The 12,456-nt window shown below is 38.0% G+C and overlaps 1 protein-coding gene across 6 annotated transcripts in view; it reads right to left on the reverse strand.

Moving 5' to 3' along the window:
• Positions 1-1,398: 1,398 nt before the first annotated feature.
• LOC143026392 (putative oxidoreductase YteT) overlaps positions 1,399-12,456 on the reverse strand; it is a 14,390-nt gene continuing 3,332 nt past the window's right edge. For all 6 annotated transcript variants that reach the window (XM_076186685.1, XM_076186684.1, XM_076186680.1 and 3 more), the window contains exons 3-12: positions 12,454-12,456; positions 11,441-11,551; positions 11,076-11,186; positions 10,855-10,976; positions 8,684-8,816; positions 5,933-6,126; positions 5,270-5,322; positions 4,751-4,939; positions 3,456-3,561; positions 1,399-1,909 (exon numbers count right to left, since the gene is read on the reverse strand). The exon at positions 12,454-12,456 is cut by the window's right edge and continues 127 nt beyond it. In XM_076186685.1, the coding sequence (XP_076042800.1) occupies positions 1,806-1,909; positions 3,456-3,561; positions 4,751-4,939; positions 5,270-5,322; positions 5,933-6,126; positions 8,684-8,816; positions 10,855-10,976; positions 11,076-11,186; positions 11,441-11,551; positions 12,454-12,456 (1,126 nt within the window). In that variant the 3' untranslated portion in view covers positions 1,399-1,805. The remainder of the gene's footprint in view (positions 1,910-3,455; positions 3,562-4,750; positions 4,940-5,269; positions 5,323-5,932; positions 6,127-8,683; positions 8,817-10,854; positions 10,977-11,075; positions 11,187-11,440; positions 11,552-12,453) is intronic.

A 12,456-nucleotide genomic window follows, 5' to 3' on the forward strand; every position in this document is an offset into this window, starting at 1 on the left:
AACCTCCAAATTATTTTGGGCGTCGGATTGGGGCCCTAGGAGGTAAAGGGAGGGGCCATTATAGAAGGTAAAGGGAGGTGGCCCCATACTCGTATGTAGGCCTATAATACTACTCTGTTGGCACGCGAGGAAATTTTGTTTAAAAAAAATTGGCCGATTTAGGCACCCACACTTAAAAAAGTTGCCCGTCTCTGATCAAGGCGTTGGGCATGAAAAACATATGTCCATGTTTTCGTATGGATTTAGAACCAGATGCAGATCAAATGGAAGGGAATCGTCTTTTTACGTTTTAAATTACGAATGTTTCGATTCTGCCATAATTTTTGGTACTGGATGTAGAAAATGTTGGAATATTTTGTCTGCGAGAAAAAAAAAATAGAGCATATTCAGTGCATGTGGACTCTGAGAAGGCGTCTGATACAGTCCCACTTGAGAGGCTGGTAGCTAACCTCTGTTCGGGAAGGAGGATGTCCCTCGAAATGGGCTTTGATATCAGCCTCCACGAAACTCGAGAAGAGCCGTGGAAACGAAGAAAATAATCAGAATAAAAGGGAAAAGGTGTCGAATGCCTTCTGATCCCTTGCTTGCGCATCCACAGACACTTATCATCATATTTTCCCTCAGTGCCTGTCATCGGTTTGTTCATTCACCTGTTTCTTTGTTTATTTGTTCACTTGTTTATCTATTTATCTATTTGTGTAGCTTCCGTCTAACATTTGGTTACGTCACGAACTAGGCCTCCTCCTTCTGTTTTATTTTACTCTTTTCTCACCTTCATCCTGAGTGATGAAAACGTATATATTTAAACCATTCCTACCACGATGCATGCAAATCTCTCAGTACTAAGCCATATTGTATATAATATGATAAAGAAGCTTTTTATGGTTTGTATGAAGGAACTGGAGTTGAGTAACAAGATAGATGATTTTATTTTACTTTTTTCAATGGGCTAACAATGCATAAAAGGATGTTTTATTCAGTGTGATCTTAACATTTTGTGTATGTTTTTATTGGGAAATATGGCCAAAGATTAACTTACGTAACATGATTATTCATATCAATCAATCATTTTTGCAACAAGTTTAGGACATGAAGTCCAAGCTCCTACAGTAGGCATAACCGGCAACAGTCATCTGTCTTTTCCATATATATATATAGTATAAATATATATATATACATATACATATATAAATATATATATATACATATACATATATACAGTATATAAGATATATGTATACATATACATATATACAGTATATATATATAAATATACATATATACAGTATATATATATATATATATATATATATATATACATATATACAGTATATATATATATGTGTATATATATATACATATATATATATATATATATATATATATATATATATATATATATATATATATATAGAGAGAGAGAGAGAGAGAGAGGGAGAAAGAGCTCTTGGTTCAGGGTACTGATGGGATTTGGTGATGATTGGCGCCCGTTTCACAAGATCACGTGATGCTGGCGCCCATCACTGGCCCCTTGACGTGATTGCTGTTGGGCTGTTTAGGCCCTAATGCCTGCCACTGAAAATGATATTTCACACCATGATAATATTTGCACATACATATCATTTATTTAGATACGAATACAATAAGACACCAATCGTTATTCGCCTTCAAGATCGACATTCTGGAGTATTTTCTGACATCAATGAAGTATCTCGTGGCGATTTCTCATTACACTTCAACAATTCCATTTTTTTTTTCTTGATGAGGGAACTTGGTGGTCATTTTGTCCGCCTGCCAGATTTTGTTTACACCGCGTACCGGCTGTTGGGAATCGTCACGACACAGCCAGTCTTTCTGGAATCCTCAGCAGCAAAGGAGAGGAGGTGTGATGCGAGGGCCTCTTCAGGACCTACAAAAAATAATAATAAACAAATAAACAAACAATAAAATGAATAAATAAACGAATAAGTTTATAGATAAATAGATGAATGAATAAATGAATAAGAAAATAGATATAATCAAATCAACGTATGAATGAAAATTATTAAGCCAATTGACAAATGAAAAGATATGTTAATAAACAAATAAACAAACATATAGATAAATGTGTAGATAAATAAATGAATATGAATATGCGAGTTCCAGTAACAACAGCTTGGTTTCTTGAAAGTATTTGTAGTTGGAAACGAAAATTTCTTAATTCACTCTCTGTGGTGCTGTTATGGTCGTGGACTCGAGTTTACCAGAGCTTCTGGCCTTATGTCTTTCCTGTGTGCAAATATGGTGGCCGGTTGTCGGGGAAGAAAGACAGCCAACTGTGGTTGTTTACCGTCACACACAAATCAGCTGCCGTAAAAAGGCAGAACGCATCAACTCATTTTATCTATTTATTCATTTATTTATTTATTCATTTATTTATTTATTCATTTATTTATTTTTATTTATTTATCATGATCATCATCATGATTATTATTATTAATTATTATTATTCTTATTATTATCATTATTATCATTATTATCATTATTATCATTATTATTATTATTATTTATTATTGTTATTATTATTATTATTATATTTGCAATTTTGTTATCCATGGAATCGGCAGAAAGAGACGAACCTTATTTATAAGGTGGGTTAATCCTGTCTTACCATTATATCGGGGTCTCAACAGGCAGACTGCAATAACTCCACATGTCTTCTACATTATTATTAGGCATAACGCATCGACTGTTTGCTTAACATTTTGTGGCAATCAAGCGCCATAAAGCAGTAGTTCTCATGGCCATCCCCAGGTTTGCAAAACTACAAGATGCAGATGTAAGTAACAAAAAAGCAAAGAGTGGTCAAACCTTTACCGTCGATTTTCTCAAAACAAGGATTTTGGAGTTGATGCGTTTTGAATTTTCACAGCATTATGACTCAGTTACTCGTAACAAAAACTTCACGTGTGGTAGGGCAGCGGATTCGAACGCAAACGATTCCAGATTCGAATCCCACTTGGCCGAGGTATTACAGGCGTCAGTCACTTAAAGTGGCACATATGTTGTACGTAGATAGTAACTGTGTGTGTGTGTGTGTGTGTATGTAAGGTTACAGCATTACCCATAGATCGGACAATTTGAACTAGCTTCTCATACGATAGCTGCCGATCACAAGTCCAGCATGTAATCCAACGCCATGGTGAGTCACACACAAAAACCAAATAAACTTATCATCTGTTTAACTTGTTTCAACGTATACCACATATTTCATAAGTTTTGAACTAATTGTAGCATAAAGAATAAGCACCATGCTCGTAGGGTCCCGTATATGCCGTCAAGTAGATCGATTGAGAACAGGAGAGACAAGAGAGTAGGCGTCTATTAATAGGTTAAAGAGGATATTAGAGATTAGAAAGACACACATACACACCAAGCATATACAATCTGTATTTCCTCTTACACACGTTACGTACCAGAATAGATGTAGTCTTTATTGTTTTCTGCCACAGCATCAACAAAGGCCTTGATAGTGAAATAATCTGCGCCTCCGTGGTCCCAAACTGAACTATCTACTTCAATCTGTAACAGAAGATGGATCACATGCCGTAAGAACATCACATTATCATGCATTTATTCGATTTACCTATTTGTTATTGTATGGTTATTTTTCCGCGTCATACGAGGACCACTTTATCATTAATTTAATCTCTTTATCTATTTGTTATTATGTACTTATTTTTCGCGCAGCATAAAGGGACCATACTATAATCTATTTATTCTATTTCCTTACTTATCAATTATATTTTTTCCTTCGGTGAGCTGGTGCAGTTACCTGCTGCATGTACTCCTCTAAAGAGTTCTGCTAATGATTATGTATTGGACTCATTTTGAATAATCAGTTGCCGTAAATGGGAGTCACACGCAGAATATCATACGAGCACATACACCACAGTTTATTATATTGTAGCGATGTTATAGTTTAATTGTCTTCCCCTTCCCGGCATGAAACGTTCTTTTTCTGTCGACATTTTCAACCTGGCACTATGGTTGAAATGTGACAAGAAGCTGAAGAATGGATTGCAGGTTACCGTACGATAATTGAATATATATATATAAAGAAGAAGAATCTTAAGGGATTGCATTTGTTCGTTAATAAAGTGCATCAAAAGGCACATTGTTCCAATAATTTTATCGACACCAGTTACATGACTTCTTCGTGTGACGTCAAGTAATGTGACTTCCGTTTACTCTTTCGCCACAGAAAGAGGTTTAGTTGTTGCAATGATGAACAAGATAGCCTCACGGTGTCCACAATAGAAAGAACTGGACATATATTTACGTAATGAGTTTAGGATAATTTTCGTAAATCATTTTCTCTTAATATACCTCCTATGAAAAATATGCATGATAGTTCAATCGCTGCAAAATACTAAAACTTTGATTAATTATTCTATTAACACAAACACGTTTCTAACGTTTTTGAAAAAGTAGCATTCAGAGAGAATCGACGATGGTCATAAATTCCTTTTAGTGTTTTGTTTATTTTAGGTTTAAATAAGCGCCAAATATACAAAACTTTGGTGCCTTCATTATAAACTGCTCTTACTCGTTCAATATTTAGCATTTTACTAAACTATTGAACAAATCTGAACAAAATTCTAGTACCTAACACACTTACAAAATTTTATTAAAAAAAAAAAAAAAAAATCCCATGGATATAATTGGTCTATGGTATGGCAACAACATTACCTATGTCAAAGTTACCCACCGAGGAAGTGTGCTCATTGACCTTCTGCGTGAGGAAGTCGAAATGTCTGACGGGGTTCTGAGGGTTGCCGTCCCACATGAGCTGGCCCTTGCTACCGTGGATCCTCAGCTGACGGCGGAGGAGCTCCTCTGTGGGACCCACCAGGGTCAGAGAAGCCGTCGCGCCGTTCTCAAACTCCAGGTAGATCACCTGCGCTTAGGTGGAGGCGATCATAGTCGTTGGGGGGTCATCAAAGTCTTTTAAACACTGAAGCTCATACACGTTTATCTAACGCTACATTGAATTATTTTAAAATAGTTATATATATTTGTTCTTCTTTAATATCCTGATTTCGGCAGATCTCACATAATTTGATCTAATCCGGAAAGATGAGGTCTTTATTGATTAAGACTCCGGTTTGTGCCAATTCAGATCTTAATACGAATGGAAATGTCGGGCATTTGCAAGCAAAGTAAAAAATATATACATTACCATACTGAAGGTGTCAAAAAAGGGTTTCAGTCCTGTACAAAGACGTACCTGATTGTCACAAACGTCGTTGTCTAGGTCATAGACACATTTTCCATACGGCCCTGGAATGGAAAATGTATGTTTTTGAAAAAAAAAAAAGAATGTGTCTTTCTTTGTACATTATTTTGATTGCGCATGCGCAATATTTCTCGACAACCTTCAGAACAAAGTGCATAATGTTTGCCATAAGTAAACAAAATTGGAGAAATGGTTAAAATAGGGTTGCTATACCCTCATTTGATTTTTAATAAAAGAGTTTTTCTTAAAGGGAAATTGACGCCAACGTCAGAATAGTAAGGACAACATGGTACCACATGGTTCGAGAGTTTTTTAAACGAGCTGCAAGTTCACAAAGTCCAAAGGAAAGATGAAAAAAAGGTTTAGACCAGGGTCCATCTCATTACCTCATTGGTTTTTCCTCTCGAACGCTCAGCCAATCAGATGCAACCATTACAAAGATATTGCCATAACGAGAAGTTTATTATCAACAACATAAATACATAAATGAGATAGATAGAACGAGGTATGGGGAGGGGGAGAGGGGGAGAAAATAGAGTAGAAAGTGAAGAAAGTATGAATGAAATAGCCTTGCTTAGGATTTGCAATAAGTTTCCCGGACGAAGTAGACATGGCGACAACTAATTAGTATATTTTTCTCTCTCAAGAACTCACCTTCCCTTAGCGCTTGTTCAACCCGTTCCAGATAAGTCTCCTTAGGCTCCCGCTCCCTGCAGACGGCTCCCACAGGGTATTTAGGGCCCGTGGGCTTGGGGTCCAAGTAGATCCGTCTTGCCGAGTAAGGGCACGACCTCTCGATGTCACACTCCAGGCAACGCGAACCCGCACCCTCGGGTTTCTTGTCCTTCCTGCGGAGGCAAAGAAAGTCTCGAGAAGAATCATTACGGGTCAAGGGGCCGATGACCTGGGGCATCGAGAGGTCACCAAAAGATCAGTTGTGTTCCCCAGATTGCAAAGGAAGTGGCGCAGCATTCTCTAGTGAGTCTGCGATTAGTGGAAGGGAATATCATGTACATCTATATATATGCTTATCTATCTACACACACACACACACACACACACACACACGCGCACACACACACACACACACACACACACACACACACACACACACACACACACACATATATATTATTTATATATATGTACATATATGTATGTGTATATATATATATACTGTATATATATGATATATATATATATGTGTGTGTATATATAATATATGTATGTATATATATATATATATATGTGTATATATTATATATATATATATATATATATATATATATATATATGCAAAATAACCACAGAAGGGAAACTTGTAGACATTAAGTACTTTCGTATATTACATCTTCAGACTGAAGATGTAATATACGAAAGTACTTACTGTCTATAAGTTTCCCTTCATCTTTGGTTATTTTGCATTTTTGTATCAAGGTGATATGATTGTTTGCATATATATATATATATATATATATATATATATATATATATATATATATATATATATGCAGAAAAAAACACTGGTAAATAAGAAACGTAGTCCGAACGTTTTTGTCTATTTAAGACATCATCAAGGGAATACAGTAAGGGAGATACAGAGACAGTATATATACTACAGAAGTAAAAATATTGTAAGGAACATGGAAAGATGAATCACACAAGCCTGAGAAAATTACCCACAGTCCTCAGGTCACAGATGGACCAAATGTCCGGGCAGGATAACATTCAACAGTTTTCTTTGAAATAATATTGTCAAACCTGTACATACCTTAGCTTAGATTGATATTCTGATCAAAAGTTTGTTTTATGTGGCTTGATTCAATTATGTCCCATTCAGTAAAAGAATTACAAGTTATTTTACTGGCATTTTTCCAGTCAATTACATGGTTTTGTTCCCTCACATGAACAAAAATCATGTAATTGACTGGAAAAAATGCCAGTAAAATAACCTCTTATAATTTTTTTACTAAAAGGAACATCATTGAATCAAGCCACATAAAACAAGCTTTTGATCAAAATATCAATCTAAGCTTAGGTATGAACAGTGTTGATAATTTCATTTCAAAGAAAATTGTTGAATGTTATCCTGCCCGGACATTTGGTTCATCTATGATTTGAGGACTGTGGGTAATTTTCTCAGGCTTGTGTGTTTCATCTTTCCATGTTCCTTACAATATTTTTACTTGTATATACTGTCTCTGTATCTCCCTTATTGTATTCCCATGATGATGTCTTAGATAGACGAAAACGTTCGCACTACGTTTCTTATTTACCAGTGTTTTTTCTGCAAATTATATTCACGTGTCATTTTTAAATACTGATATATATATATACATATATATATATATATATTATATATATATATGTTATATACATAGTTATATATTATATATATATATTATATATATATTATTTATACATCTATATACATATATATATATATATATATATATATATATATATATATATATATATATATATATATATATATATATATATATATATGTGTGTGTGTGTGTGTATTTTCCTTTCATTTTTCCTCTCCCTCTTTTTCTCCTTTCCATCCCTCCCTCCTCCTCTTCCTCTCCTTTCTGTCTCTCTCTTTCTCTCATTCCTTCTTTCCCTCCTCTTCCTCTTCCCCCTTTTATTCTTCTCCCTCTTCCTCTCCATCTCCTTCTCCCTTCTTTACTCACTCCTTTCCCATTCTCTACTCCTCTTCACCTTATCTTCCATTTCAACTTCCATCTTTTTTGTCCACTACTAGCCCCCTCCTCCTCTTCCTCCTCCTCCTAATCCTTCTCCTCTTCCTCCTAACGTTGTTGCTGGCATGACATGATGTAACCCTAGAACCATCTGTGCCTTTGAGTGACTGAAACAGAACAATTTTGTAAGAGTTGCGTTCTCCAGCTGCATCTATCAGCGAGTCCCATCATACGAAATGACAACTTTGGGCAAAGACTAAATAGACACATCTGCCTCCGTTTGACGAGACGGAAATTACGAATAAGTTCACACTTTCCTTTCCGGATTCGAAATAACACAATTTCCAAGGGCGACGTGACGTCATGTCGCTTGTAAGGAGGATCCGAAGATATTTACAACAAACAGACCCTCATCTTTGTTTCTGACAAATTTCGAACTTGTTTGACCCCGACTCACCCGGAAGAACCTTAGAACATAAGACCACAAAAGTGGAGAAGACTGCAAGAGACCATAAAACCTACACTAGGCAGTTCCAGGTCTATTACCATCTGACATTCCCATCCATAAAATTATCTAACCTTCTTTTAAAACGGGCAATATTTTCAGCCCTCATTACATGGTTATTAAGTCGATTTCATTCGTTAACCACCCTATTGGTAAACCAGTTCTTCCCTATTTCCCTCTTGAACCTAATCTTACCGGAAGTGAACGAGGGAGCCGAAGGAGGAGACCCGAATGCATCTGGTGTCCACCAGGAAGCTGACAAGGTCGAGGTCATGGCAACCATAGCTGAGGGCCAGGAAGGCAGAGCGCTCTGTGTTCGCCATGTTGCCTGCCAAGACGAGAAAGAAGATGAAAGACGCGTCTGCATTAGACCGACTTAAAAGGAGTAGAAAAAGAAAATAATGATAATAATTCCTCGTGATTTTGATGGACAATGCCAAAGGAGGAGACGTGTAACTGTCATAGAGCTTTAAAAAAAAAAAAAAAAATCACCCAAAGAATGTCTTTATCACACTGAAAAAATATATCTATACGTATTCCCACCACTAAGCCAACCTTTGGCAAAGATTATCATGAATAAAAATACCCTCCACAGCCATAGATTATGATTGAAATAGATAAACATAAGACTTTGCCCTCTCATGTAGTACAGAGAAGTACATATTCAGGTCGTAGCCCTTGTACTAGTATAAGTACACTATTCTCCAATTACAAATAATCATTGAGTAACTCTGGTCCGTAAGGGATTCAAAGAACTAAACTGTAATCGTTTCGCCGTCAAGTATACACAGGTGTTTACGTTTCCTAACTGACATGGGACTTGTAATCGTGCGTGTGGATTTATGTGATATTCATAGCGCTGTGCAACACTGTGAAAACTTATTTAAAGATTAATTGGAAGATCAATTAAAGATTTAATTGAAAATATTAACACTTGCGTTTATCGTTATCTACGAATGAATGGCTCACAAAGATAATGATATTTTCTCATTTCAATATGCAACATAGCAAGGATGCAGCGGTCAGCACATCATCTCTTGGCATATGGGCCAAACATAGTTGTCATCATAGGTTGGAATATGGTTGTAGATAAACGTAGGTGCGTACACACACACACACACACACACACACACACACACACACACACACACACACACACACACACACACACACACACACACACACGTATACAACACACACACACACGTACACACACGTACACACACATACACACACGAACACACACACATACACACACGCACACACACACACATACACACGCGCGCGCTCACGTACACACACACACACATACACATACACACACAAACACGCACACACACACACACACACACACACACACACACACACACACACACACACACACACACACATTCACACACACACATACACACACACATACACATGCACACACACACACGTACGCACACACACACACACACACACACTTACACGTACACACACACACGCACACACGTGCACATACACGTATATACACACACACTCACACACTCACACACACGCACACACACACACACGCACACACACACACACACACACACACACACACACACACACACACACACACACACACACACACACACACACACACACACACACACACACACACACACACACACACACACACTCGTATACAACACACACACACACGTACACACGCGTACACACACATACACACACGTACACACACACACACACACACGCACACACATACACACGCGCGCGCTCACGTACACACACACACACATACACATACACACACATACACACACACACACACACATTCACACACACACATACACACACACACATACACATGCACACACACACACGAACGCACACACACACACACACATACACGTACACACACACACGCACACACATGCACATACACGTATATACATACACACACACACACTCACACACACGCACACACACACACACACACACACACACACACACACACACACACACACACACACACACACACACACACACACACACACACGCACGCACATACAAGGTGTATGGAGAATAATAAGAAATGGGGCTTTCCTTACAGATGCACAGTTACTTGAAACTACTTGGAAAAAGAAAAAACACAAACAGCATAACCAAATTCAAAGCCCAGTTTGACCAATGGAAACACAGAAATGGCACCCTATGAGTACAGCTTTTATCCTATATATGTATAGTATTTAGATAAATGCAATTACATAACACAAATAAATTAGATAAAAAGGCACAAGCCAGCGTAAGTTTGGCGTCGCTGTGCGCCATATCGGTATCCTTTTGGGCAAGTGTCTCGAAAGCCCTTGGGTTCTTACCTCTGACGAAGGCGTGAGCGAAGTTCCAGAAGGCGATGGGCGATACGAGGTTGACGTTGACGACCTCTCCAATGACACCTGAAAGAATCAGGTCCCTCATCTTGCCCACGATGGGCAGGTACCTGCAACAGAAAATGCGACCTCAGACACGATGAATATATAAATAGACGAATAAATAAGTGATTAGATAGAGACGATGGAGGGTGGGAGAAAGAGCCTACCTCAGTACTGTGCATACGGACATAATGATGTCGGCGTCCTTGCTGGCTTTGTAGATGGCGCGACAGTCCTCTAGGGTGACCGCCATTGGCTTCTCCAGAAGGATATGGTACCTGAAGAAGGGTGAACAATTTCTAGCTTTTGTCTTAGGAAGCACCTAACCGTATTGGTTTAGCTTAGATGTATTTTTTTCAGTTTTCAAAAGACACTTATTCTGAGAGTATACGGTCTTGATTGAGAGTCAAATACGCGGAACCTTTGGGTGTATTTATATGGTTCAGTACTCGAACATGTCAGTCTGAATGAACTGGATGACCTTGAGTTCAACACGTGATCCAAGACCGTGGTGAATCGCATTATTACTCACCCTTTATGCGCAAGGGGCACCGCCCCCATGTGGTCCCTCTCCAGAGTGCAGATGAGGACGCAGTCAGCAAAACGATCTTCCTCAAGCAGGTCCTCCCAGCTGTTGAAGCATCTACCCAAAGCACATGATAGTCACGTTGGGTTCGCTGTGAAAGCATAAGCGGGAGGGATGGTGGGGGGAATTCCTATCTACCCACTAGCCTCCTCCAGGGGTTAAAAAATCGCTTGTCTAGTGATGGGACGATACTAATGGTTTTACTAATTCCGATACAAATCCCAGTAATGCTCTAAACTTCCAATTCCGAAAGATGATTAATAAATGCACATTGTTCTATATAAAGTATTTGTTTGCCAAACCAACTGGAGAGTCAGAAAATATACATGAATTATAAATATCGCAGATATCGGAATCGGACTCGTATCGGATTAGAAAGTTGAGAGCAGTATCGAGACTCGTATCGAAATCGTTAAAAAAGAAATTGGTATCATCCCATCACTAATGAAATCATGTCTTCAATGCAAGGTACTACGTCTAATAAAATAATAATAATCGAATTGGAGGTCATTCGCTTACACAGCCTTGAGTCTTAAAAGTTTCAAATCCTATTGGTTGGGGTTTAAGAACTTTACATGATGTTCCTATGACGTAACGTTTCTTTATGAGGACGCGTCAAGAGAATTCTATTCTACTTATTTAGAAATTTACTTCATACACAACATGGAGCTTCCTCGTCCTCTGATTGTCAAGGACTAAGAGTGGCCACGTAGTCGACATATCTTCTTGTTCAAAAACAAGGTCGGATTAAAAAAGAAAATGAATGAATAGGTTAATGAATAAATACTCAAATAAAATTTATAAGTAAATGGATAGATGATAAATAATTATCATTTCAACGCTGTTGCCTCGTCATGGCGTCATATCGTTCGTTTTCTTTCTTCCGAGCTTAACGAAACGCACGATGGTGGGGGCGGGCCTCTCCGCGTCCCGTTACATGTCACGCACGCTTCTGTTACCTG

This window comes from Oratosquilla oratoria, chromosome 6 (genome assembly GCF_046742065.1).
Source record: "Oratosquilla oratoria isolate Oo_2021 chromosome 6, ASM4674206v1, whole genome shotgun sequence".
Taxonomy (NCBI): domain Eukaryota; kingdom Metazoa; phylum Arthropoda; class Malacostraca; order Stomatopoda; family Squillidae; genus Oratosquilla; species Oratosquilla oratoria.